The sequence below is a fragment of the Fomitopsis serialis genome (genome assembly GCF_022376445.1).
Source record: "Fomitopsis serialis strain Sig1Antser10 chromosome Unknown B0H18scaffold_184, whole genome shotgun sequence".
Lineage (NCBI taxonomy): Eukaryota > Fungi > Basidiomycota > Agaricomycetes > Polyporales > Fomitopsidaceae > Fomitopsis > Fomitopsis serialis.
Genome location: NW_025955144.1, coordinates 944 through 25,909, shown reverse-complemented (window position 1 = coordinate 25,909; position 24,966 = coordinate 944). Strand labels below are relative to the sequence as shown.

General features: G+C 55.6%; 8 protein-coding genes across 8 annotated transcripts; 3 read left to right on the top strand and 5 right to left on the bottom strand.

The window, feature by feature from the left end:
• Positions 1–522: 522 nt before the first annotated feature.
• Positions 523–1,683, bottom strand: B0H18DRAFT_1048017 (uncharacterized protein). The gene is made up of 3 exons (XM_048030864.1): positions 1,189–1,683; positions 1,068–1,135; positions 523–1,005 (listed from the first exon to the last, which is right to left on the bottom strand). The coding sequence occupies exons 1-3, from the start codon at positions 1,603–1,605 to the stop codon at positions 930–932; spliced, it is 561 nt and encodes a 186-aa protein (XP_047886053.1). The 5' UTR covers positions 1,606–1,683; the 3' UTR covers positions 523–929.
• A 122-nt stretch (positions 1,684–1,805) lies between these two features.
• Positions 1,806–4,031, top strand: B0H18DRAFT_1048012 (Ureohydrolase). Its single transcript, XM_048030863.1, has 10 exons — positions 1,806–1,965; positions 2,020–2,022; positions 2,332–2,425; positions 2,485–2,588; positions 2,642–2,670; positions 2,913–2,986; positions 3,039–3,355; positions 3,419–3,505; positions 3,565–3,649; positions 3,703–4,031. The coding sequence occupies exons 1-10, from the start codon at positions 1,906–1,908 to the stop codon at positions 3,717–3,719; spliced, it is 870 nt and encodes a 289-aa protein (XP_047886052.1). The 5' UTR covers positions 1,806–1,905; the 3' UTR covers positions 3,720–4,031.
• Positions 4,032–5,009: 978 nt separating this feature from the next.
• B0H18DRAFT_1048009 (uncharacterized protein) lies at positions 5,010–5,898 on the bottom strand. The gene is made up of 2 exons (XM_048030862.1): positions 5,476–5,898; positions 5,010–5,380 (listed from the first exon to the last, which is right to left on the bottom strand). Exons 1-2 carry the CDS (start codon positions 5,787–5,789, stop codon positions 5,329–5,331), a joined length of 366 nt encoding a protein of 121 aa, XP_047886051.1. The 5' UTR covers positions 5,790–5,898; the 3' UTR covers positions 5,010–5,328.
• A 2,876-nt stretch (positions 5,899–8,774) lies between these two features.
• On the top strand, positions 8,775–13,666 carry B0H18DRAFT_1047995 (uncharacterized protein). Its single transcript, XM_048030861.1, has 17 exons — positions 8,775–8,928; positions 9,006–9,642; positions 9,692–9,870; positions 9,919–10,011; positions 10,059–10,267; positions 10,318–10,461; positions 10,610–11,112; positions 11,174–11,282; positions 11,331–11,419; positions 11,471–11,633; positions 11,687–12,184; positions 12,229–12,307; positions 12,334–12,345; positions 12,395–12,644; positions 12,698–12,883; positions 12,939–13,328; positions 13,387–13,666. Exons 1-17 carry the CDS (start codon positions 8,840–8,842, stop codon positions 13,462–13,464), a joined length of 3,708 nt encoding a protein of 1,235 aa, XP_047886050.1. The 5' UTR covers positions 8,775–8,839; the 3' UTR covers positions 13,465–13,666.
• On the bottom strand, positions 13,663–16,700 carry B0H18DRAFT_1047989 (leucine aminopeptidase). Its single transcript, XM_048030860.1, has 17 exons — positions 16,271–16,700; positions 16,034–16,215; positions 15,938–15,973; positions 15,580–15,649; positions 15,507–15,529; positions 15,367–15,422; positions 15,211–15,307; positions 15,126–15,153; positions 15,016–15,070; positions 14,890–14,961; positions 14,764–14,834; positions 14,647–14,713; positions 14,545–14,590; positions 14,345–14,470; positions 14,125–14,262; positions 14,020–14,072; positions 13,663–13,963 (listed from the first exon to the last, which is right to left on the bottom strand). The coding sequence occupies exons 1-17, from the start codon at positions 16,692–16,694 to the stop codon at positions 13,924–13,926; spliced, it is 1,584 nt and encodes a 527-aa protein (XP_047886049.1). The 5' UTR covers positions 16,695–16,700; the 3' UTR covers positions 13,663–13,923.
• Positions 16,701–17,033: 333 nt separating this feature from the next.
• B0H18DRAFT_1088015 (uncharacterized protein) lies at positions 17,034–21,232 on the bottom strand (the record flags this gene model as incomplete). The annotated part of the gene is made up of 10 exons (XM_048032222.1): positions 17,034–17,211; positions 17,270–17,447; positions 17,500–17,630; positions 17,690–17,748; positions 17,807–18,648; positions 18,714–18,759; positions 18,795–18,866; positions 18,921–20,532; positions 20,581–20,668; positions 20,788–21,232. 10 exons carry the CDS (start codon positions 21,230–21,232, stop codon positions 17,034–17,036), a joined length of 3,651 nt encoding a protein of 1,216 aa, XP_047886048.1.
• A 431-nt stretch (positions 21,233–21,663) lies between these two features.
• Positions 21,664–22,286, top strand: B0H18DRAFT_164795 (uncharacterized protein). The gene is made up of 3 exons (XM_048036942.1): positions 21,664–21,826; positions 21,882–21,995; positions 22,057–22,286. Exons 1-3 carry the CDS (start codon positions 21,676–21,678, stop codon positions 22,086–22,088), a joined length of 297 nt encoding a protein of 98 aa, XP_047886047.1. The 5' UTR covers positions 21,664–21,675; the 3' UTR covers positions 22,089–22,286.
• Positions 22,287–22,890: 604 nt separating this feature from the next.
• Positions 22,891–23,849, bottom strand: B0H18DRAFT_164797 (uncharacterized protein). The gene has a single exon (XM_048036943.1). The coding sequence runs from the start codon at positions 23,708–23,710 to the stop codon at positions 23,075–23,077; it is 636 nt and encodes a 211-aa protein (XP_047886046.1). The 5' UTR covers positions 23,711–23,849; the 3' UTR covers positions 22,891–23,074.
• Positions 23,850–24,966: the final 1,117 nt, after the last annotated feature.

The following is a 24,966-nucleotide window of genomic DNA, read 5'->3' as shown; positions in this document are numbered from 1 at the left end:
AAGACATGACGATCGCGTCGAATGTACAGAAGAGCGGACGGCGGATGGCGCTGTGAAGCGAGGCTCGTCCTCTGGCTGCCCTTCCATTGCGACATAGCAGCCTTGACCTTGAAGTACGTGGTGCGTGTCAGCCGCTCATTCGCTGACAAGCTCGTCAACTCGACACTCACGTTTCCCTCCGCCCTAAGGTCCAGAACGCGATTAGTGCGGAAGCAGATACGTCGTCAACGCGCGTACGCCTGTGCACCATGTCAAGGAGTACTTCCGAAGTAGAAGAGACCCTTGCAACCGGGAAGATCACATTACAGTGTAACTTACAGAGGGCATCGACGAGGTGGCGCTCCCGTAGTCTCCGTGGACATTTCCTTCAACCTTCGTGCCTCAGAATATCCTTGTCTGACCGCTCCGCGAAGGCAGCGAAGTCTAGCTACGCAACCTTTGCTACAGTAGAGTGTACAGTAGAGTGAATGATTGCATTAGGACGATGTGAATGCCTCACGCAGACTGTGCAGAGCATTTCCAGGCACATACCACGAGGCAGCCAGGTGAAGATACGCTATGCCGTTGCTCTGAAATGAAGCGGAAGTGTCGTCACGGTACCAGGGACTGCAACGTTTAGCGGTCGGGGACGCGAGCGCGCGACTGGCGACCGATTTTGCCAAGTGGTAGAGGTTGGGTGTGGGCAGGATATCGCTGTACCCATGAACTGACGTGTGTTCGCAGAGCAACATGTCAAAAACTTTGAGAGGGCGTTGTGCCGTACATGTCGTCTTGGCATCATCCTGGCAATGCAGGGTTCAATATTGATACAAGGGTGTCAGTACGGTACAAGGGTGGGAGAGCATGTTATGGACAGCATTACGGAAGCGAGAGCATAGGCAGATACGCTGGGGCGAAGGTGCGACGCGAGTCAACGCAAGACGCCTCGTTTACTGAGCGAAGAGGCTGGCGTCGCCGCCGAGGCTAAGCGTGCTGATACGCTCTGAGCCTCCCTCCTGACGAACGCTAATAGATGGGCCCCGTGGGTGAGCACGCCATTCGAGACGACTGTTATGCGCGGAACTCACGAAGCTGAGGCTGTGACGTCCGCAGCCTGCTCTGCCCCAGCCGGAGTAAACTCAACGCGTGTGGCGAGCTGGATGTGCCCGTTAGACCGCGCGTCCTAGCGACGAAGATGGCATGACGCACCAAACCCTCTTGCGCACCGGCGGACGGCGTGAACGTCGCGCTGTCATTGTTCCACTTCTTCTGCAGTGCAAGCAGCGCTTGCTTGAGGCCATCCTTGTCGACCTCGTTCCCTGCGACGACGCCGGTGGCGTCGCTGGTGAACCAGTTGTTGAAGCGGGTGCTGAAGAGGTCGACGGGGCCATGGCCCATGCGGAGGCCGGGGAGCTTGGGCTGGTTGAAGTGGATGTAGGGCGAGTTCATGAGAGTCTGGAGCTTCTCCTGCAGCCACTCGGAGGAGACGGCGGTGGCGGGCTGGGGTGCGGACATGGCTGCGTAGGACGTGCTAAAGAGATGCGCTGGTGGTGGTAGAGAGGAAGGTGGGCGAGCTGGATTACGGAGGGTGGCGAGGATGAGGATAGAGTTTGTGAGGAGACGCATGGAGTGGGCGGGGACTCATCTCGTTATATATATCTGGCTCTGCGCCTGGCTGCTCGAGCTGGTCAACGTCGACCGCAGGCGGAGGCGATCATCGTGACGCGCCTGGACGCGGGTGATGTCACCCTCACGGGACCCTGCACGGAGTCATGTGACAGACGCGCGCGCCTTGTGTGCAGAATCTGCAGATGAAGCGACCGTCGAGCCACCTCCGTCGTTCGCCCGCTCTCGCCTTTCCAGTCAAAGTTCTACTCGCCGCATATATAAAGACCTCGCTTGTATCGCTATCTATATCTCAAGCTTATGTCCACCGCAACAGAGTCCTACGCCTCTCGTTTCCTCCCCAGCCCCAAGACCGTAGCCGTGCGTCCCTCTCTTATCTCCTCGACCCCCCTACTTATCTGGGTTGTGGTCTAGATCGTGGGCTGCCCTTTCAGGTAATGCTGTCTTCACATAAGTAATCGACGCAACTGAACATCTGAGAGCCATCGCCACGCAGAGGCGGTCAGGTATGTCCCACCTTCCAACTTACACTGGTCGGCTGCGGGGACAGCTCGGGGACTTAGGCAGGACGGTCCCATCGGGGTTAACCCTGCATTACGTCTTGGAATAGCACGTTTATTGAAGCAGACAGTGCTCCTCGAGCACGCCTCTTCCATGCATTGTCTCCCACCGACCAGTGCCTGTCCGTCTACCCGAATGGCTTCCTGACATCGCACACCCATCTAGTCCAAGGAAGGCGTAGATCGCGGCCCCATCCGCCTCGTCCAAGCCGGCCTCCCCGACCAGCTCACCGAGCTCGGCTGGAAGGTCCAGTTCGATGGTCACCACCAGTTCGAGGAGATCGACAACCTCAACGATCCTCCCATCGGCAAGCTGAAGAACCCCCGCCTCGTCTCTCGTGTTGCGAGGCCGTCGCGAACGTTGTCGGTGATCACGCGAAGCACGGTCAGCTGCCCCTCACCCTCGGCGGCGATCACTCTTTGGTAGTATTCTGGAAGCGGGTCTTGCATTGCAGCTGAGCGGTTTTGGCGTCTAGGCCATGGGCACTATTTCGGGAACGCTGAGGTCAGTAGCATTATGTCTACCACTCGCGTTTACTTCGCGTCTTGGACCGCACCTTCTGAGGTCAACGCTGCGAAGCGGTTTCTGCCATGAACAGGTCTTTATGGCATGGAGTGTCCTGCTTTGGGCGGGCAGCAGCAGGCTCAACGCACCTACGGCTCGTCTTCCGCATAGATGTCCGCTTGAGCTCGCATGCGTCGCACGACATCGTAATCACTATGTCGTACTCATAACTTCATCTGCAGTCATTATCCCGACGCTTGTGTCATTTGGGTCGATGCCCACGCCGACATCAACACACCGGAAACGACCGACTCAGGTGCGTATGCCCCCCACCCCTTCCCCACCCTCTGACCCCCACTACCCCCCAGGCAACATCCACGGCATGCCCGTCTCCTTCCTGCTCGGGCTCGGCCCCAAGGTCCCCGAGTTCAGCTGGGTGCGCCCGCTCCTCCAGGCGCACCGCCTCGTCTACATCGGCCTGCGCGACGTCGACGCGGGCGAGAAGCGCATCCTCAAGGAGAACGGCATCAAGGCGTTCTCCATGCACGAGGTCGACAAGTGGGGCATCGGCAGGGTCGTCGAGATGGCGCTCGACCATGTGAACCCCAAGAGGGACCTGCCCGTGCATCTGAGCTTTGATGTGGACGCGCTGGACCCGACGGTCGCGCCGAGCACGGGGACGCCGGTGAGTGCCCGTCGCGGCGTTGGTTGATGGGTCAGAAGAGAGGCTGACGGTGTTTGTGCGTAGGTTCGTGGCGGGCTGACGTTCAGGGAGGGACACTACATCTGCGAGGCGGTCTACGAGACGGGATGTCTCGTCGCGCTCGATATCATGGTGAGTCCCTGCATGATCCGTGTTCTATGTACTGCTGCCGACAGCTGACGTACGCGTAGGAGGTGAACCCAGACCTTGGTACCAATGAAGAGGCGGTGAAGCAGACCATCGCTGTCGGGTGCTCGCTGGCCCGGTCTGCGCTTGGTAAGTCCATCCCGCGCCTGCCATGTGGACTGACCTCACATATGACTATACAGGGGAGACTCTGTTGTAGGTGCGAATGTACGTCTGAACGTCAATGTAGCATAGGCAACCAGCTGTAGCCAACAAATTCCCGACGCGTTTTGAGCCTTTTGCGGGTTCTTTGCTGCGCCTTGCGTTCCGGCTGGCACGAACATGAATGTGTATGCGACCCTACAAGAACAAGGGGAATGACTAGTCGAACATAGAAGCAGCAATGCCCGTGGAAGTATCACCGAGGTGCGTAGTGTTGTACAGTATTGCTGCAGCAGTGTTGGAGCACGCCCGTCGGCGTAGCGCGAAGTGAAAGCATTGCTATCTCAAGGGTAGCATCTAAGACTGCGGTATTGTCAAGCGGACACCACGTCGCGGTAGACGTAAACGTCATCGCAATATGACGTTCACCCCGTATTCCCCGCTTGCTTGTCGCAAAGTTCTCGATGGAACACCACGTATCGTATTGGTGATGACTCTAACAACAGTTTGAAGCAGACGTAAGGCGGAGGGGGGCCGAATCCGTACCGAACAAAGTCGTATGCAAGATGGCACCCGTTCTGTCAGCGTTAGTGTGTCACGGACATTCCGAGCGTCGCACTTGACTAACCAGCCTTCCGAGTCTATTCCAGCCTTTTGCAGACCACATTGTGTCCAACGCACGCATAATCGCAAGTGAACGCGGAATCCTTGAACCGTCACCGGCATCCGCATATCGCATTCCAGCAGCCATTGGAGTCACCACTTCAATGACTGCTCGAATGCGATTTGTGGACATCATGACGTTACGGCAAAGCTCGGTCATACTCCGTGGCCCCTACTTTTTGTCATGTGATACAACTAAGAGGCTCAGGCTACGAATATCTCAATGGGAATGGGATCCCGAGTACTGCACATCGCCACTTCCACGACATGGCGGTACATACGACTTATAGCTTGCACATGGACACCATGATTCCATGGCGAGGCGCTGATTGCCTTGCTCGAGCCCTGCGTTAAGGTGAGTTACGTGTCTTCTGGTTCAACGAATGCTGAAGGCGTAAAATACGACCTGGGACGTACAAGCTATGCGCGGGTAGCTCGTGTTCAATTCTTCAAGTACACAGGCGTCGAGTGCCATTGGGAACGATCTCACATATGATCACACAGGGGAGACTTTGTTGAAGGTGTGGATGTACGTCCGACCGCATAGCGTAGGGAATCAGCTGTAGCCAACAAACTCCCGACGCGTTTCGAGCGTTCTTTGCTGCGACCCACTTGGCGTTGCTACAGTGATGCGATTACGCGAGCATACGAGTACGAACATGACCATCCGTAATGTACATGGGTATGGGACCCTACAAGCACAGGGGGATAACGAGTCAAACATGGAAGCAGCAATAATCGTGGAGGTATCATCGAGGTACGTAGTGTTGTACAAGACCTAGTGCGTGGAGCGCAGATAGAATACTGAAATGCAAGACAGAAGGAACGGTAAAACGGCTGGCGAATCGCCGCCTCGTACCCACAGGATCCGGGGCCGGGGCGAGGTGGGAAGCCTGCGACGACTCGCGCTTCAATGTCATGGGGGCTGCCTTGTCAGCCGTCGAAGGTGCCGGGCCCCGGTCAGTTCCCGAAGAGACCCTCTTCGCCGTCCAGCTCGAGGCTGCTTATGCGCTCTGCGCCGCCTTCACTTTGTATTCTGGAGACGGAGCGTCTGTCGTGAGTACTGATTGCAGTTAAGGACTAGAAGAAATAGTGCTGACAATGCGGTGGCGACAACCTCGGTGTATTCGCATGCGTGTCGGGGCATGAAGTCACAGTGAGTCGCGACCTGCAAAGGCAGATAGTTGGTGACCATCAAAGTGGGGGTTAGGCAAGATGAACGTACGAAACCGTCTAGGCATGTCGCAGGGCCAAAGCGGCAGCTGGTAGCATTCCACTCCGTGTGGAGCGCGAGCAGAGCGGCCTTGATTCCGTCGCGACCCACGGACTTGCCGGCTACGACACCGGTCGCGTCGCGAGTGAAGAGCTTGTCGAAATGGTCATTGGGGGCTGTGACGAGCGTCCGGAAGTGCTCCTGTAGCCAACTGCTAGTAGAGGGTGAGGTCGTGGGGAATATCTCTGGCATTCGTCGGTGGATAGAGTATGGTACGCGAACGACCGGTATTGGCCCGAGGACCTGGCGGTTTGGTGGGGGTCGACTCTAAAGAGAGTTGTGTCTGCGGGTCTTGAGCGAACATGAGGCTGATTTATGCACAGATGCGAGGCGCTGGAGGAGGCGTAGCGCGGTCGAGACGGGAGGCTCGGTGGAAGGCTGTGGAAGGCCGGGACTCCCGACGGCAGCGACGCGGAGGACCAGGGTACCACTGGGTTCACCTCGACGTGTACCCGATGACTCCGCCCGTCTCGTACTGGGTATACAGTGTACGGACGGAGCTTGAGTGGTTCGTCGCTTCGCGCGTCGCCCGCCAATCTGGATGCGTGGGGCTCCCTTCGAACGTGCGGCCCACGGTGATAGCGCTGGGCTGTACACTGCACGACCGTGTTCGGCTGGCATGGATGGATGGATGGGATGCGCAGGATGCGAGCCAGGGCAATGTGGGACTGATCGATACGCCCTGAAAAATAGGTCGATCTTCCGAGGAACCCTCATGGTTCTTCCGATTTCTACTTGCACTGCGTTGTTTCGGCGAAGCGTTGCGACTTTTCAATTGCTTGGAGTGTCGAGCTTGCACTGATAAGACATAATAGTAGATTCGGGTAGACGGCTCAATGGAAATCGATACCCGATTTTTGTCGTCAAACGGCATCGTACAGATGTGCCGCTGCCAGGAAGCCGAATGCACGCACCATGCATGCATTCTGCGGACGTTCCGGCAGCGGCGGGAGGCGGTCTTGGGTTCTCTCGATTCTATGCCGCATTCCATTGTTATGGCATCGTGGACGGGGCCAGCAGTGGAGGGTTGCGACTCGGAGAAGGGTTTGCCTTGCATGCACAGAGGTGAGTTCAGCCTTACAAGCTTCTCTGACTTCACTTGCCTCATGGCAACTATGCTACCAGGGTCCCAGGCGGACACGTGGTGTATGCAGGTGTCAGACCACAACCACAGTGGTAAGCCGACCAGGTTTTAGGCTCATTTTTACATCATGACTGACAGACACAATGCGACCGCCTTTCGACTTACATAAAGATAATCATTTCAAGGCCCGTGGGTTGCGAGCGCCACACTGACAGAGCCTCGAGTTATTCAGTCGGTACTCGGACATTGGTAAACATACACTCATCACACATCTCGCTTTCATACTGAACTCGTCTTATAGATAGTTGGCTGTGACATTTGTTGCCGCCGCTCTGCGATGTTCGCGTTCACGATAGATCGTGCCCGCTAAGCGAACGACGGGCTTTTCCACGTCAAGATGGGTCATTATCTGCGCACGAAGGCCTGCCCCATCAAACTTCCAGTGCCTACCATTCCGATCGAACTCACCGTCTCTTAGGCGAGACGGGAAATTGCGGCCAATTGAGTCGATTTCCTTCTGCACGGTATAATCCACTGACAATGTCGATAGCTGCTTTAACTGACTCGCTTACTGCAGAAGCTCCTGAATGTTATCATCGTGGTATTTGTCTTGGTCTTCAAGTTGTTCGCGTGTCCCTTTCGCGGACCACGCCTCCAAAAACAACGGCTACAGCCGGTGAGCGTTACCCCTCGAACCCTTCCTTATTGATTTTCATGCTGCATGCCTCACTCATACGTGTAAGCGTGCATACGGACGCGAATTACGGCGCTGACAACCCGCGAGATTCTGCCTCATGGTCTCCTCACGAAGACGAAGCTCCAGAAGACACGTTTACGACACTCCGCCGAACCTGGTTAAGTACAAGATGACCGCCGGAGCACGACGCAGGACTAGCAAAGCAAAACGACGTCTCATCGCACATCCAAAAATGCCGAAGGCACAACGGTTGTCCACTACGCTGTCCCCACGGTATCACCCGTACTCTTACCGTCTGCGACGCCAGTGGCAACGCGAAGTGAGTGTTTCCACGATATTTCCCTGGACACTACTTCGTCTTGCTCAACGCTATTGTATCGCACTGTGCGTATGATAGATGCGATTGCGCCAGGCGCTTTCGATGTACCCGTTGTGGCTCATCGAGCTACTCCATCTCCTGAGCGGTGAGTGTTCATCTCGAGCTAACAGGCTATTGTATCTAAGCAGGGCATTTCTATAGACCCCGACGACTGGCCTTTCGTTTAGGCGTATGACTGTATGGACTTTGGCAGGTCTATGCTCGGACTGTCAAGGAATGCCGGGTCTGTACACCACAATGTCACTCGTTGTGTCGCTGCCCTTTCGAATTGCTATCGTCGCTGTCCAGTTGCTTACGTTGCTCTGTAATTCCGGATCGCATAAGGATGTCGATGCACTGTTCTGTAGATGATGGCCAGCATGAGTCACGTGAGAAGGCCAGCCCAAGCCCATTGTTCCCGTTAATATTGCCAGGTCGCCTGAGTTTTCGCCTGTGCTAGATTGATTGGCTGTTTGTGAAGGGGTTTACGTCCGATAAATGGATGGCGTCATGGCGAACACATAGTAGTATGAAGGAGATGATAGATCTAGACACATATTCGTGACATTCCCTCTCCCGAGTAAAATCCAAAGCTTATTGAGCTCTAGGGTATCTGTGTCATTGTCGTCGTTCTATTTGTCAGTGAGTGAAAGCAAGCATCCGGACTACTTACTCCCCCAGTCCGTAGTGAGTTCAGTACTGTTTATCATGCTGACGATGAATCATCAATGTGAAGGAACTTTCACAGTCCATACAAGGCTCGTAAACGGTACGAATATTTCATTCTCAACCAATCAAAATGTGATGGAAATTCATGTATTTTGTTTGGAGAGCTAGAAGATCGCTTCAAGTTCCAACGGGCTTGAACATTTCTATTTGGCAACTTAGCCGCGATCTAGAGTGACGATCGCGCGGAGCGTTCAGTATAAGCGGCCATGGGTCGGGCATTCTAAGAAAGGCAATATGGAGGTGTGACCAAGAGCGCTCGCATTGCAGTGGCAAGCTGCGCGACGCGTTCGCCTGCTCAGGCTCCTGCTCGTCCTCTTCCACTCTCTCCCATCGCCCGCGCTCGTCGTGGCCATTGTCTTCTTGACCTGCCGAACATGACAAACGAGCCTCAGACGCCTGAAAGGCCGGAAGATGCCCAAACTGCCCGGCCTCCATCCCCATCCACCAAGCGATCCCAATCGAAGTACTTTCAGCAACCGAACGCCATGGACGCATCCTTGACCACACCCGTCTCCTCATCGAAATTCTACGGATCCGAAGACCTGGATCATCGCGAACAGGCTACATTGCGCCAACAACATCGCCATATCGTGAGCCAGAGGTCGTAGAAGATAGCCTTGCCTCTAGCCAGCCGGAGGTGTATCAGGATGCCACACAAGGATGGTCGACGGACCAGTCATCGTACGGGGATTGGGGGCCGCAATGGTCTGGTCATATGTGGTCAGAATCTGCTGGCTCGCACAAGATAGCCATTGACGGCCGCGACGATTTCCAAGAGCTCAATTGGTACAATCCCGCTGTGCACGAATCGAAGCCCAGGCCTGGACCGGGTATGCTGCCTCCTTTACTTGCGGACGAAATTCACGACCCAGAACATGCTCTTTACTCTGTGAATATCATGGCTCGCCTACCCTCTACCACTCCTGACAGCGCCCAGCTTGCGCCGTCGCAGGAGGAAGCACGGACGGCTATACCTCACGCGCGCTCCTACTACTGTGCCGAGCACAATGGATGGATCTTAATCCTCTGGGGCTCATCTTCTGTCCTCCCGCCTCTCGCGCGCAGCGTCGAGAATCTACCAGACGCTACGCGGCGCAAAGTTACTACCTCGTGCATCGGCGACGGCGAGCAACCGTTCGGGCAAGTGAATGCTACGCACCATTGGCACCGCTATGAGGTGCCGTCGACTCGCGGTATCTAAGCACGCCGTTCGAGCGCGAGAAGAGACACTCCTCGATCTGTATCTCTGCTGCCAATGCAACAAGTATTGCATGGTGTCCGACGTCCTCCCCGGCGTCATCCCTCACGACGTCCATCAGGCCTTCATCTATGACAGGTGGAGCCACCCTCCTCCCGATCGAACACCCAAGGGGAGCGTGATGGCAGGCTGGGAGACGATGTTGACGTGCGTCCGCTTCACATACACACGGTGACAATCGCTTACCTCGTCCAGCATCCTCGAGAACCGTCTATGGAAAGACGAGCAGCGTTCGCTGCCCGTCACCCGTCCTCGCTTTCAGCACAAACTTGGCTGGAACAGTACCGTGTAAGCATCCATGAGTATGTGCTTGGCACGTACTGACACCCCTCAAGTCGCAAGATATTCGAGGTTCTAGGTTTTCCTATCAATGCTATTAAGAAGACAACAACAACTATCGCCGATAACTCCTCGACCGCGGAAGAACTTGGCTTACTGCCTCCGAACATCGATCCCGCGACTCCTGAGGGAAAGCACCTACGGGTGAAGCTGTTACGTGCGTGGGTAGAGATATCAGCCTGGTTGGCTATCTACCGAAAATCAAGTGCGTATCTCGCTGCATAGCGTCGTGTATTGTAATAACGCACGTTACAGAAGGAGATCTTGGCAACTATTCCTCGCAGGTGATTTGCGTAGATGCTACGGAGGTCCGGGAGATGTACCAAGAGGAAATCGGCGCTCATGTCAAGCAGAGTACGCAAGCAGTGTTTTTTTGTCTGTTAACCGATACTGACACCAGTCTAGTTCCGCGAGGGTTATTGCCTAACGCTCTTGTGAACCTGGATATCTTGAACAATGCGTGGAAACTCTCGGCATGACGCCGTCTTCGTATTCATGGGGTAGGTTGACGAAAACAAGTAGTCTTCATAGTGCTCATTTCGTATAGAGCTGCTGGGCTTCGCGTATCAGGCGCAGTGCCGCTGCGACCCTCTGCGGACGCCGCTGTACTTCACACAATTTTGCCAGATTGTCCAAATGCTTGCGAATGTCGGCGAAGCTTCGCCGGAACTCCAGCAGTTGATCCACGACGAGCGCAAACGCCATCGGTACACGTTCGACGACCTCCGCGACTCCATTGCCCTCTTGGGCTTCGGCAAGGACGGTGAGCTTGGCGTCGAGTTCGATGGTGAGATCGACGACAAGTTCATTCTGGACGCATGGCGCAATGCGAGAAGACGAACGTGGGCCGACCCGGTCAAGGGTGGGGAGATGCGGATGAGGCTCAATGACGCACTCAAGATCATTGCCGACGCTAGGAATAGTCAGACTGTCGACTCTGCGTGGAATCAGGAAAAGGGCAGTGTGATGAGCCCGGAGACTGCGTATGCGACGCTGGAAGTACCGAAGGACATGGACGAGACCATGTTGCTCACGATCTACGCAATGCGGGTATGTACGGCTAATTTTAGTGACTGTCTCGCCTGCGGGAAACGACTAAATGTCTGAATAGGTAGAGGACCAACCGAGTCAGATGGATAAGATGAAGGAGGCGCTGTCTGTAATCGCCGAGTTTACGAACAGTGATAGGCTACGGAAGTTCATGGAGACTGGAACGGATCGTAAGTACGCTCCTTCTCTACACGCGCGTCCTTTCTAACGCTGCGTAGCTGGCGACGCAACCCAGAGCAGCAGCCCGGGGATGCCGCGAGGTTTAAACCAGTTGGGCAACACCTGCTATTTGAATTCCTTACTGCAGGTAAGCATACGTTCGTTTTGGCTGAGAACCGAACTTACGCGGTGTGTTCAGTATCTCTACACGATCAGGGACTTGCGCGAAGCTATCACCCCGTTTGCCGACGCGGGCGATGAAAAGATGATAGACGATAGCAAGTTCACTGACGATGACCTCAAACGGCATCGCGTCGGTGGGAGACTAGTCACAAGACGAGAGATATCGCGTTCTAAGAAATGTACGCTTTCGTTCAAATGTCGCCCCTCGCAACTCGCTTACAACGTTGCGTAGTCGTCCGACAATTGGCCAGCCTCTTCTGGAACCTGGAGTACTGCGACATTCCAGCTGTCACTCCGTCTATCGACCTGGCGAAGTTGGCATTGGTGACTTCGCAGGATGAGGAGGAAGACGACATCAGTCGACCCGGAACGGAAGGTTCAAACGACACGGATGCGACACTTGTTGAAGACGTACCGTCGCGATCGGCATACGACCCGCCGTCTCCGTCGCCACTTGCGAGCCCGACTGAAAGTGTACTCGGTAAGAGGCATCGTGGTTCAGATGAAATGGACGTCGATATGCGATCCTCTCCGCACGAAACAGCGAAGGAGAACGACGGCCATTTCACTGCTGTCGCCGAGGCCGTTGCCTCATCGTCCAAGCTGCAGATGGACACCGACGTCGATCAGTCCGACGTGCCGGATCTTCCTGATAACGAGAGTTCTAAGGTACCTCCTCCACTACCCAAGAGACCTCGACCAACCGATGACTCCGTCATGATGTTGGTACGTTTAGTTCCCTGCGTCTTCTAACAAATATTGAATGTTTTATAGGTCGTCAACATGACGTGTCAGAATGTATGGACAACTGCATCTTCCAAATCGAAACGGCATTGCTTGATTCCAGGAGATGGTCGGAGCAGAGGACGACAAGACCAGTATCGTTAAGAGGTACGTTCATTCTGAACCACGCACGACGATCGTTGACGACCTGTATCAGATTGTTCTTCGGAAAAAAGAGGCAGCGACTTACACCTCTATCGAGCACGGACGATATGCGGCACAAGTCTTCCATCCACGAGAAGGAAGACTTATTTTCTCAGCTCCACGTCAACGTCTCAGACGAAGGGTTTGATTTGTACGATGGGCTCGCGCGATATTTTGACGACGTAGTCGAATTTGACGGTGTGAAGAAGCGAATGGAAGTGTCGCTGGTCGATCTTCCTCCGTTACTGCAGATACAACTGCAAGTAAGTAACCTCTCTATCAGAGAAAGAGCACGACTCAAATGGCTCGAGAATAGCGAGTCCAGTTCGACAGGGAGACACAACAGGCGTACAAGTCGCAAGCATACGTGAAGTTCGGAGAAATGCTGTATGTGGACAGGTTCCTTGACAGCGCAGACATGTCCAAGAAAGCGCAGTCGAAAGCCATCCAAGCAGAACTTACTGCGAATCGTGAGCGGATACAGAGGCTAACACAAGACAAAGTAAGGCGTCTGTCCTTTGTCGGCCCTTATTGATACTGAATGTATGATACAACAGCATGCGCCTTTTGCCCCCGCGCTGAGCGCGACTGCCGACTTTTTGGCTACGCCTATGCCAATCCCTGAGGCAACAGAGGATCTCGTCTCCGAGTTACGCAAGGAGCAGGAGTTCGTGACGCAGCGGCTCGATGACGAGCGCAGTAATGCAGCAGGACTGAAGACAAAGATCGAGGATATCTGGAAGGACGACACTACAGCAGCTTACGAACTCACTTCTGTGTTCATCCACCGTGGGTCGTCGCCTTCATGGGGACATTACTTTTTCTATTCTCGCAACCTGCCGGAGAACCCCGATCAATGGTTCAAGTATAATGACTCGGACGTCACCGTTGTATCGAAAGAGGAGGTCCTGGCGGATACGACTGGCTCTACCGCCAATCCATACATGGTCCGTATCGCCCTGTTGCTGTCTGCAGTATGTGCTCATGATGTGCGACAATTTGCAGCTTGTGTTTGCGCGTAAAGACTCGGAGGCTATACGGACAGTACACAGATTCGATCCCGAATTGCTACAGGAAGGTTGACACTGATCGTCCCATCATACTTTGCACTATATATCATCAGGCAGCTACGAAGTTACTGTTACACACTCATGCTCCATATCATTTCGCATGTCCTTTGCTGTATATCACCGTATCCGAGCGCTCCCACTTCGCGTCGAGATGTCTTGTATATAACAAAAGCATGCAGACTGCTATACTTCAACTGATTAGGAACATCTGGGCGCGCTCGCAGACAACGCGGTGCCTCGTCTACCTCGTTCGATCGCAGAGGGTTTACTTAGTCAGGCCCAGCCATTCAGTATGAAATAACGCTGTACAAACGTGGACAATCCACCCGTACGGTGCGACTATGGCTGTCCTCGGCAATGTTCGCATTCCAAGGATGGTTCGCAAGCTGCCAAGGGTGTATTGAAGAGCACATGTAGTACGTAGATACTTCGTTTATGCAAGGCGCCACGCGGTGTCTGCTTGGAAAGGGCGTTATGCAATGGCAGACTGCTTTACGAGCTCGATCAGCGCTCTGTTCGCAGACAGTCTCAGTGTCATTCGTCATGATGGATGCATCAATGTACCCACCTTGTTGGTCGGCCCGTGAGGCCTTTTCCTTGGTAGTCGTTTCCTCGGGCACTCTGTCACGAACTAGTATTAGTTTCAGCGCCGGTTCTACGACGTAGTACTCACCTCCATCGTGCCGGCAATATCCAAATGCGCCCACCGCACTCCTGGCTCGCTGTCACTCTCTTCCGACGACTCGACACCTGCGACGAAGGACTTCAGGAATAGTGCAGCCGTGCAGCTACCTGCGGATCGTCCTCCGATCTGCAGATATCGAGGATCGATCAGTGATGCAGGTCATTCAAGCGTGGCTGCTGCGTGCCAGGGTGGATACGAGTATACTCACATTGCACAAGTCGGCGTTCGAGCTAGTGATCTGCGGCGCGTAGGCATCCGAGAGAGGCATCCGCCAGAAGAGGTCATGTTCTACCTTTCCCGCTTTCTCGAGGTCTTGCCATAACGTGTCGGAGTTCTATGGTTTTGCACGCAGACACCACGACAAGGATCAGCTTTACAAAGCGACACATAAACACGGCGCGTGCGTACCGTGAAAACCCCCGTATAGACCTCACCAAGCGCAATCATCATTGCCCTGTCCGCCAAAGCATCGTGAGTGCAGAAATGTAGTATGTAAGCATCCTGACTCACCCAGTGAGCGTTGCAACGTCTACAACTGAATGCGGCTGGTATGTTGACGTGCCATAGTACAATGCGTCTGAAATCGTTTTCAGCTGTAAACGGTACATAAGGCCACACGGAACGCACCCGCGAGGACTAGCCTGCCTTCCGCATCCGTGTTGTCGATCTGGATGGATTTCCCATTCATTGCATATACACTGTGAGGCACCTACGTTCAACACATGCCATAGACGACATTCATCGGAGACATACATATCGCCAGGTTTGTTTGCACCCGGACCAGGCATATTCTCCGTGAGAGGGCAGAGAACAACCAGGTTGACTCTTCCGCTCAGTGTTAGCAGGTTCAATTGCCATTAGGAGAAGCTGTGGACATACGGAAGCTTAAGCTGAGCAACAGCAAGCGCGGCAGAACAAACCGCAGCCGCCCCGCCTGCGTCGTCAGCATCTTAGTGCCTATGCGCACGGATCGACTCCCATTGGCTTACCCATGTCTCCGCGCATGAGCTCCATGCCCTATAAGACGATGTCAATTGCGAAGCTATAGAGACAAATATTTGAAGCAGCACGTACGCCAGCTGGCTTTATTGATATTCCTCCTGTGTCGAAGGTCACACCCTTCCCGACGAACAACAGCGGCTGCACATCGCTTGCGGCGCCCCTGTAATGGCTTGGAATAGATTAAACATTACACCAGCTATGTGTAAGACATTAAATAGGTATACCTACATCTCAAGGAACTTGCACGGTTCCGACGAACCTTTTGCGACCGACAGGAATGTACGCTAGTAGCGCAGCAGCATTCCAGGTAGCCACAGGCCGTCAAACATTTAGATCATCGTTGTGCGATGTTTCGAAGCACTACTTACCATGCCCTTCTCAGCAGCCCACTCTGCCGTGGTTCAGTCAAGAGGTTATGAGGAGACATGGGACAGCTCAAACCTTGATCGCGTGCAAATATGTCGACGTTCGGAAGACCCGCGAATTCGGCCTGCACGCGTTCCGTAAAAGCCTGCAATAACATCGTTAATCAGATGGCGAGTACTCAGAAGCCACGGTCCGCGCTACAACGGAGGCCGCGTTACGTCTGTACGATACAGAAGTTGCGCGGACTCCTGCCCCACTGCACGGTCAAAGGAAATATATTCCGAGCTCGTGGCGTGAAGATTCCGAAACAGCGTACGACATCCGAGATTGAGCTGACCATCGACAGCATGCACGGCATGCTCGGCGGAATGGTCAAACTCAAGGAGAGCGCATTATCCTGGGTAGGTATGATGGGAATAGACGGGAAACTCACCGTAGGTGTCATCATGTTGCCCGGCAGCTCGGATAACTAACCAGAAATGAGCCAAGCTTAGCATGGCTTTCGATAGTCAAGAGATCTGCTACGTACCGTCCTTGCAAGGTTCTGAGCACGCGCGTACACGACACCGTCGCTCCATGCCTTCGCATCGCTCTCCGAGAGTGACCGAAGCTCCAGTCTCTCTGGTAGAGAACCGGTATTGCGCGGATCGAAGTGCGATTGAGGTTTCGTCTTGAGTGTAAAGTCATAGAGAGCCAGATTGGCGGCAACGGCTGCGTTCAGTCGTCACTGTGAGTCAGCAGGCTGGACGTAAGTGAAGGAGCTAACCGGCAGCATGTGGGTCCGCACTCGCATCGACGAGTACCGTCTCCCCGTCTACTCCATCACCGAGTGCCTTGACAGCCTTGATGGCACTCCCGACTGCCCGTCGAACGACCTCCCTTTTCTGCTCGTCGGACTTGGACGTCCACTTGTCTCCAAGGCTGGTCAGCGCCGTGATATCTTTGCCCTTCCCGCCATTCGGAGTGTCGTAGAAGATGCGGGTAGTCCCTGCCTTGGCGGCCTTCTTGTCTTTCGGAGCGGGTGCAGAGTTCCAGAGCGCTGCAGCATCGACGTCAGTGACGGGAGAGGAAGGAGACTGAGGATCGACAGGAAGGATGTAGACGGCTGAGCGGGAACGAGTAGTGGAAAGGGTACGTCGAGGTAGGTTAGACGAGCGTGCGAGGAGGTGGGTACCGCGACGAGCGAGCATGACAGCGTAGAGCGAGTAGGACAATATGATCTCACGCGTCGACGCGACAATCTGGGCCCCCGACGCGCGTGACCGTGTGTCCAACCATCTTGTCGCCGACTTCAAGTTGCGACCTAATTTCGAGGCTCTTGCTCAGAGGTACTGAGGTATGTATATTCATAGACAGTACTACTACATTATGCGTACTAGCGGTAGCGCGTGTCCTATAGTATTCCATTGCTATCCTGTACCGTATCTCAATGCTAAAAGTGACTGAATGCGCCGACCTCTAGGGCTATCCTACAAGTTCCAATAAATGCGTCGAGTTCCCTGTTGCAGCGTAACGTTTAGGTATGCATATTAGTTTTCCTTCCCGATCTTGTCCGTTGGCGTATTTTCCATGAAGGTCCTCGCCTCCGCAGGGATACCGATCCCGTGGATATGGTACTGCTCGCCGACGAGCTCCTTCGCGGCCACCATCAGCTTGTCGAGGCGGAGGATGATACCGAACGCGGTGGTCACACCGACCGCAAACGATCTATCCATGAACGTAAGCAAACCTCTCATCCACGATGAAGAAGGGGGCCACGACTCACAGATACTGCTCGTTTTCCAAAGTATCGATCGTCATAGTCCGCGGCAAGCCGTAGTCATCGTCCGCTTCTTGCCGGATGATGTTCAGACCGTGCGTGTAGACCATGAAGCGGTCAACGAGGGGGCACGGCGTAACTTGCGGCAGAGGCGTTCCGGTACGAAGTGCAGTCGATATCATGCCTAACACATGAGAAGTAAGTGCCCACACCACAAACAGTGTTATTATACTCACAGATCACAGCAAGTACGTCTCCTTGAAAATCCGCATCGAGCAGACGAGTACGTCGGAGGAAAGCGCGTGACCACGCCGGATCGAGGTGTTCGACGACGGACATCAGATGCGAAAGTAAAAAAGCAATCTGCCTACGTTACCAGTCAGTTAGATAAAGGAACACAACGACAGATGCGTGTCGTCTACTCACATTTGCAGCTCCAAGATACGCTGGTACCGTTGCGCTGGCCACTTGCCTCGCAGAGAGAACTAGACGTGACGTCGGCATTGAATCTTCAGGAAAACAGACAATGAATCAAAGTCGTACCTCGTAGATAATGTTCGTCTTCAGCACCACTGACCGCTTGAGCTTCATGCGAATAGCGATCAGCGCCTGCACGATCTCGCCGCGATTGACTTCATGCCGTCCTCTCGTGTTCGCAAAACTGACGATTGAGCAGTAGATACTCCCCAGCTCCGCCGTGGTCGTGCTCAGCATCGTCCGCTGGTACTTGCGCAGCGTCGTACTCGGCGGGAGCAAACTGAAGATGAACGCGGCCGTGACGCCCGCGCAGACGATCACGAACCGCCGCCACGCGAGTGCCCAGCCGTAGAAGTGAAAGATCGCAGCGAAGTGCGCATTCTGCCACGAGAAACCGAGCACCAGGCAGGCTGTGACGAAGAAGATGATGTTGCTCATCGGCGGACCCGGCCAGTAGAGTCGTCCGTAGTAGAAGAACGGCATGCAGAAAGCGACGGCGGCGGTGTAACCATAGGCGTTGCCGATCCCCTTTTGCGCGGCGATGTACCAGACTACCATACCCGTGACGCCGCCGAGAAACGTACAAAGAAGACGGGCGAATAGCGCGAACGTCGTGTCGCCTCTGAATCGTGCTAGAGTTAGCTGTCCCATGAAAATGCCCCAGACGAACCGCTCCTCGTACGCGAAGTGGGCCGTGTGTTTGAGGAAGTTCGGGATGCACAGGAGGACGGTGAGCGTGCCCGCCTTCAGCGCGAAGAGCATGTTGCCGCCAGTGAGCCCCATCAGTAGAGTGTGGAACCAGGACATGATGTGCTCCAAGGGAGTGTGCGGCGGGAGCGCGTCGGGATCTCTGCGAGATGGCTGGCCGAGATCCTCGTCCCAGTCTGTTTGCATACCGGGTATTGCGTCTAGAAACCGAATAGATACGCGTGTCAGTATGGAGGAACCATATCACTCCTTCGAGGTACATTACCTGGATCCTCGTCGTCGTTACCCTCCAGTTCGACCGTCGCGTCGTACTGGCTCCCACCCCACGACAAGAAACTTTCTTGACGTTCACTGGCATGAACGGCCCCCATAGACGCGGCCTTTTCTTGTTCTCCTCGAGAGACATGATCGCGTCGATCTTTAGAAATACCAATCAGCAATGCACGGACCCGGAGCTCAATGAGTGACGCACCATTTCGATAACCACCGTGGTGAACTGGATAAGGTGGTATTGATACACATAGCAATGGAAGAGGTATCGATGTGGCGGTGGCTCGGACGTCGCGTCCACACCAGGCGAACCGACATGGCTGGGATCGAACGCCGACCGGTACGGATCGAGCACCTTGTGCCTACGCATGGGCCGCTCGTCAGTAACACGGGCGAGTCTCTTCAGCATCCCGACGCACCTATACTCCTTCCTAAACCTACTCAACGCGCTGTCCACCTTATACCTCACATCCGCCATCCTCCCCACCCTCTCCGCCCTCCTCTGCTCTGCACTGCTCTTCCCCTCGAACCACCCGCTCCGCGCGCCAGCGACCCACCCCCTCGCCTCGCCCACCGCATCCGCGCACACGCCCAGCAGCTCGTCGCAGCCGAGGCCGAGCAGGTAGACGAAAGTCTCCGTCGCCTCGGGGCTGTCCGGGTGGCTCAGCCGCGTTGCCTCAAGCGCGAGGTACCGCTGGCTCTCGAACACCGCCACAGCCGTCTCGCCGACGGGCGTAGTCGCAGACGGCACAGATAGGTTGTGAGCGAGGTGGAGGAGGGAGAAATGCAGCCGTTCGTTCTGGCTTTCTTCTTCGTGCTCGGGCTTGCGCAGGCGGAGGTGGAGGTGCCGGCTGATGGTCAGCCGAAGAGAGGACATCGACCCATTTGGGTTTGTCTTCGACCGGCCGTTGCGGTGTCGAAGCCGTCCGCGTTCCTTCGAATCAGCCGCACCGAGGGCGGGACTCTCGGGACGAGAAGGCGGCGGGCTGCGACCCCAGCCCGCGGAGTCCGGGTCTGATCGTGGACCGGGCGAGTTGGGCCCAAGCACGGGGCTACCGGGGTGCGTGAACGAATGTTGGCGGGACATGACTGGCGTCATGGAGGGTGTGCTCGGTCTGCTAGGAAGAGGCGTGACGGGGAAGCGTTCGCGCGTCGGTTCGATGAGCGTGAAGAAGATACCTAGACCGTTCGCGCGCACGACGAGACGTCGCCCGAACTCCTGCATGCGCCCGATATCCGCCGGAGCGAACCGTCCCCAGACGATGTCGTTCTTGACGAGGCGCAGAGCGGCCGCCGCAGGACCGAGTCCGCCCTCCGCCTTGGTGACGAGGCCGCCGATCTTCTGTACGGCAGCGGGAAACTCGGAGCCGGAGGGGGCGAGTTTCAGTACGGCGCGGTGTTCACGAAGTGCAGCTTCGAGTGGCTCTATCGTGCGCGCAAGGGCAGCCGCGTACTGCGCTGTGATAGTGCTCGGGAAGATTGTTGCGCTCGCCACGACACAGAGGCCTGCATGGAGCACGAGGGGGAGGACAATCGTCTGACTGATCGTGTAATAGGGATACGGAAAGAGGACAGCTGTAACGAAAGAGATGTCGATGGTGATGGCACCAAAGACGGATGGAACGAGGTAAGGGCCGGGACCCTTCTTGACCTTGATGAAGAGGAAGAAGGTGACGCCGAAGAATACCCATACGGCGCAGATAACCGTCGGTCCCGCCTCGATGTACTGTCCGGAGAGCACATCCGTCAGGGTAGCGTTATAGTCAGTATGGCCGCGGGCGAGGTGAGCAAAGAAGATTCCTAGAGCGGACCATCTGTGAAGGCATAAGCGGGGAGGTGTGGGTGAAGAGAGAGAGACTTACGCCCAACCGATGGTGACGAAGAGAGCGAGTATGAGTTCGCGCTCGAGGACGGAGATAAGAGGATCGCTGGGTGGGTCGAGGAACGCGGCTGGTCTTGAAATGAGAGATGGGTTAGACATGAGAAGATTGCGGCGTACCAATGAGTAGGAGGAATGTGGCCTGAAACGGAAGGCTCGTCAGCCTATACATGGATTGGATACAGCGGACTCACCTGGCCGGTGACACCCTCGACAGAGCTTAGGACCATGAAGATGATTGAAATGAAGGCCATGATGGAGCTACGGATGACGGGCTTGATCTTGGGCCAGGAGAAGTTTGCGGGGATCCAGGCGAGGTCGAGGGGGAAGTACTTGACAGCAGTCTTGAGAAGCGTGTTCATGAAGTGCCCGAAAGACTGGGTTTCGTGCTGCTGAGGCTGCTTTTCGGTCTCGGTGGGCGAGGATCTACCCTGCGAGCCTGCCGGGCCCCAGGAGGGTGTCTCAATCCGGACATGGCGGAGGGGCGGGGTGTCGTGGGGGCCGTGGTAGGAGCCATAAGCGGTCTGGTCTTCATCTTCATCGCCGAGGCGGGGGTCGTAACGGAGGTTCTGCCTCCAGCTGATGTCGATGACGTCGGCATATTGAGAAAGGGGAGGTAGAGACGGCGGGGACATCGCAGGAGAAGGAGGGACTCACGTACGGACTAGGGGCACGCCCTCCGAGTCGCCAGACCCGGTCGACGGTGGGTCGGGCACAACACGCGCTGACTCTGCAAAGTGAACGTGCTCGTGCGGGGGAGTGTCGTCGTCGGCGCGTGCGTGACGGTCGTCCGGGGCGTCGGGCGAGGGGGCGTGCTCGGGCGCGAGACCCTCGGGGGCGGCCTGGGTTGTTATATGGGCGTCGGGCATGGCGAGCAGAGGCGATGACAAACGCGCAGAGACCGGGGTGCGCTGTGCGCTTCGATGTACTGCGGCCAGGAGCGGCCGACGATGAGTGCGAAGGACGACCCGGCCGTCATCCAACGCGCTCGACCCGTGAATAGCACCGGCGCCTCCCCGCGTCGATCGACGCGTCCCCGCGTCTCCTCACGTGTCTCCTCTCCTCGCCGCCGTCCCCGATGTCGGACGACCCCAGCCCGCCCCACGCCCCCGCAGAGCCGTCCCCGCCGCCACCCCCGCCCGCTGCGCTGGGCTCGCCGACCGACTTCCTCAAGGGCGTCGTCGGCAAACGCGTCGTAGTCCGTCTCACGTCTGGCGTCGACTACCGCGGTACGTCCCATCCATTCGTCCGCCGCAAATCCGCGTCCGCTGACCATTCGCACAGGCGTTCTCTCGTGCCTGGGTGGGTACATGAACATCGCCCTCGAGCAGACCGAGGAACACGTTGCCGGCATCCTCACCAATCGCTATGGAGATGCGTTCATCCGCGGCAACAACGGTATGTCCTCTCATTCGCACTCGGTCTCTTTGAACCCGCTCACGTCTACTCGACCTCGCAGTACTGTACATCTCGGCCTCTGAGCCGCTCTGATCTGAAAATGCAATGTCATCATCGTCGAGGGACGCGACGCGCCTACCACCCTTGCCATTTCCGTTGCGTCTGAGCGAGACGGAACACTCAGGCTGTGGACTCTATTGGTCAAGTACTCGCCCTGTAACGGTAACGAATTCAACATAGATTGAGATACTGAACCTTTCATGGTGACCCTCCATCATCATCAAACCCGGAGTCGCTGATGCTGCCGCAGCCCGTCATTCTGTCAGTTACAATGACATGCCACGAGCTGACCGCAGTGCTGCCTCGGGGCTATCTTCAACCTATCCGCGCTCAACTCGTGTAGATCGCCGCCTTCTGACTCGTGTCCGGCGATCTTCTATGTCAGTCTCGACGTGCTGACGCCACGACGTGCCGTTGTGGCACCCGGGATGAATCTGATATACTTTCGAAGTGAGTACATCATTCTGTTTGTTAGTCATCCATTGGCTCAGGCAAGGCTGCCAAGGAGGTAGCGACGACGGGGCTGCTCGTTGTGAGTCAGACAGCATGAGCATTGAAGCTAAGGCTCGCGGAGGTGAACAGTTGGCTACTACGAGAACGAGGCGCGGCGGTTGTGCACGTTTGCGAGCGACAATCCTAAAGAATGATTGACGGTCTGACTACCTCAAACTAGTATTGATCAGGAGAGTCCGACACGTCAAGGCTCCGACGGGAGGTCCCACCAACACGGGCGACCCACGTTCTGGGCGTCAGCAAGCCCAACGAGCAAGCCGTCCCGACGCGTGCAAGCACAAGCGGCGTAGACGAGGCCCCGCTAGCCAGGCGGACGAACAGCGCATCCCGCACCTCGCAGGACGCGTCGACGCGTGCTTCAAGACACCCTGAGGATGCCCCGACTAGCGCAAGGTCGGGACACGGCGAGGAGAGGAGCACGGAGATTGGCAGAGAGGAGAGGAGAGTCTGCACGACTCCGGTGAGTATCACAGTCCCTCACCCCCCACCATCTACTCCCTGGCCTCCTAGCTACGCGCCACCGAACTCGTCCTCTCCACGACCACAACCTGCGCACCCGTCCATCGCCTCCCTGTTCTCGTTCGATGCGCCCACCGCCTCGCCACCCGTTCACTCGCTTGCCCGGTCACGTCCTCGCGCCTGATCCCTCCACCCGCACTCGGGACCATCTGCGCGCTAGCAGGGCGTGACCTCTCAGCCCCACCGTCTCTCCGATCATCCACGTTCACGTCGCCCTCCTCGCGCCCTGGCCACGCGACTTCCATCACCACCACTCGAACGGATGGCCTACAAGCGGCAGACCGAGCTGCACGGAATCGTTGCGTGCTCGTTAGCCCGCCCGGCCTCAATGACTCAGATTTCGAGGTCGAACGGCTACGCGACGTCAAGCTTGTCGCGCCGAGTGTGCGTGCGCACCCAGCCAAGCACCCGGAGGATACCTCGCCCGTTTCCAGGACGGAACCACGAAGGCTCGCACGGGAAGTCTGTGGACGCGATTCTGACGGATGGAGAGGGTAGCCGGACAGAGGCTCGAGCCGTAGGTTCGACACAAGCCCCTCACGTGTGAGGGGCTTGACGCAAAGTCCGGGGTCTTGTAGGGTTCTGGGGGGTGGCGCGGCATAACAATCTTTTCTTATCTCCATACAAAATGTTGAACAAGGAGTGGTGTGGCGTAGCTGAAGGCAAGACTACAAAGAAGCAAACAATGGACTGTAAGAATAGAGGACTTACAACAGATCTCAAGACTACTGAGGGGAAGGCTCAGGAGGCGTAGAATGAGAGGAGAGATCGTTACATTACAGGGGCATCCAGCCCAGTATATATACACATGAGAGAGCCATCACATGATCGTACAGTAAGCGTAGTAGCATGACATCGTAATGGTGCAATGAGTAATGATGCGATGATTGCACCATGGATAGAACATACTGGAAAGGACTGGACAGGACCGGAAGGGAATCTGGACAGTCCTAGAACATGATATCATAGTGATGTCATAGTGATGTCATCAAGGAACGTGCTGGAACATCCTGGAAAGTACTGGAAGGTAGTGGAATGTTCCGTACAAGTCTAGAACAGATCATGTGCTACAGGTCTGGATCAAGTCCGTAAAAAATGTATGTAATATGTAGCAACGAAGAACATAAGTCCATAACGGGTAAAGGATAAGTCCTATCCCGTAGTGTAACACCCAAAATAGTCGAAGTTCAACACTCCCACTTGTTCAAGATGCTACAAGCATGCCAGAAGACGACCTGAACTTCTCAATTGCATTGAGAGGAACATTCTTCGTCAAGCAGTCAGCAAGCTGGTCTTCGCTAGCGACGTAGTAGATCTCAGTTTCACCACGCTCGTAGAACTCGCGTATATAGTGATACCTGATCTCTATATGCTTGGTTCGGCGGTCCACAACAGGATTCACCGATAGGAATATGCTTCCGTGGTTGTCTAAACAAAGAGGAGTGGGACTGGACATGTTGTCTCCAAGCTCCTCGCCGAAATGACGAAGCCAAGCCATCTGACGACAAGTGTCTGAGGCGGCCTTGTATTCTGCTTCAGTTGAAGACAGAGAAACAGTCGGCTGACGTCTCGACGCCCACGAAATGACACAATTGGCCATCATGAAGATGAAACCGCTTGTTGAATGCCTATCATCGCGGTCTTCGGCCCAATCTGAGTCTGAGTAGGCAATCAGACCAGAGTTACTGCCGCCATCATAACAGAGCGCAAAACTCTTAGTTCCTTGCAAGTAGCGCAGAACGTAGAATGCCAAACGCATATGCTCTTTAGATGGGTTGGACGAAAACTTGGCCAATCGCGTGACCACAAAAGCGATATCAGGCCTAGTACCTAGCATGGCATACATGATACTGCCAATAATGCTCTGATACTTCGTCCT

Coding starts and splice junctions, on each gene's coding strand:
- B0H18DRAFT_1048017 (XM_048030864.1), bottom strand. CDS start 1,605: ATGCGTCTCCTCACAAACTCTATCCTCATCCTCGCCACCCTCCGTAAT. Junction 1,136..1,188: donor CCGGTGCGCAAGAGGGTTTG/GTGCGTCATGCC, acceptor GGGCACATCCAG/CTCGCCACACGCGTTGAGTT. Junction 1,006..1,067: donor GACGTCACAGCCTCAGCTTC/GTGAGTTCCGCG, acceptor CCCATCTATTAG/CGTTCGTCAGGAGGGAGGCT.
- B0H18DRAFT_164797 (XM_048036943.1), bottom strand. CDS start 23,710: ATGGAGATAAGAAAAGATTGTTATGCCGCGCCACCCCCCAGAACCCTA.
- B0H18DRAFT_164795 (XM_048036942.1), top strand. CDS start 21,676: ATGTCGGACGACCCCAGCCCGCCCCACGCCCCCGCAGAGCCGTCCCCG. Junction 21,827..21,881: donor GTCTGGCGTCGACTACCGCG/GTACGTCCCATC, acceptor CCATTCGCACAG/GCGTTCTCTCGTGCCTGGGT. Junction 21,996..22,056: donor GTTCATCCGCGGCAACAACG/GTATGTCCTCTC, acceptor TCGACCTCGCAG/TACTGTACATCTCGGCCTCT.
- B0H18DRAFT_1048012 (XM_048030863.1), top strand. CDS start 1,906: ATGTCCACCGCAACAGAGTCCTACGCCTCTCGTTTCCTCCCCAGCCCC. Junction 2,589..2,641: donor TCGGCGGCGATCACTCTTTG/GTAGTATTCTGG, acceptor TTTGGCGTCTAG/GCCATGGGCACTATTTCGGG. Junction 2,671..2,912: donor ACTATTTCGGGAACGCTGAG/GTCAGTAGCATT, acceptor CTTCATCTGCAG/TCATTATCCCGACGCTTGTG.
- B0H18DRAFT_1047989 (XM_048030860.1), bottom strand. CDS start 16,694: ATGCTCGCTCGTCGCGGTACCCACCTCCTCGCACGCTCGTCTAACCTA. Junction 14,962..15,015: donor GTTGCTCAGCTTAAGCTTCC/GTATGTCCACAG, acceptor ACTGAGCGGAAG/AGTCAACCTGGTTGTTCTCT. Junction 14,471..14,544: donor TCTATACGGGGGTTTTCACG/GTACGCACGCGC, acceptor GCAAAACCATAG/AACTCCGACACGTTATGGCA.
- B0H18DRAFT_1047995 (XM_048030861.1), top strand. CDS start 8,840: ATGACAAACGAGCCTCAGACGCCTGAAAGGCCGGAAGATGCCCAAACT. Junction 8,929..9,005: donor ACCAAGCGATCCCAATCGAA/GTACTTTCAGCA, acceptor ACGGATCCGAAG/ACCTGGATCATCGCGAACAG. Junction 11,634..11,686: donor GATATCGCGTTCTAAGAAAT/GTACGCTTTCGT, acceptor AACGTTGCGTAG/TCGTCCGACAATTGGCCAGC.
- B0H18DRAFT_1048009 (XM_048030862.1), bottom strand. CDS start 5,789: ATGCCAGAGATATTCCCCACGACCTCACCCTCTACTAGCAGTTGGCTA. Junction 5,381..5,475: donor CAGGTCGCGACTCACTGTGA/CTTCATGCCCCG, acceptor ATCAGTACTCAC/GACAGACGCTCCGTCTCCAG.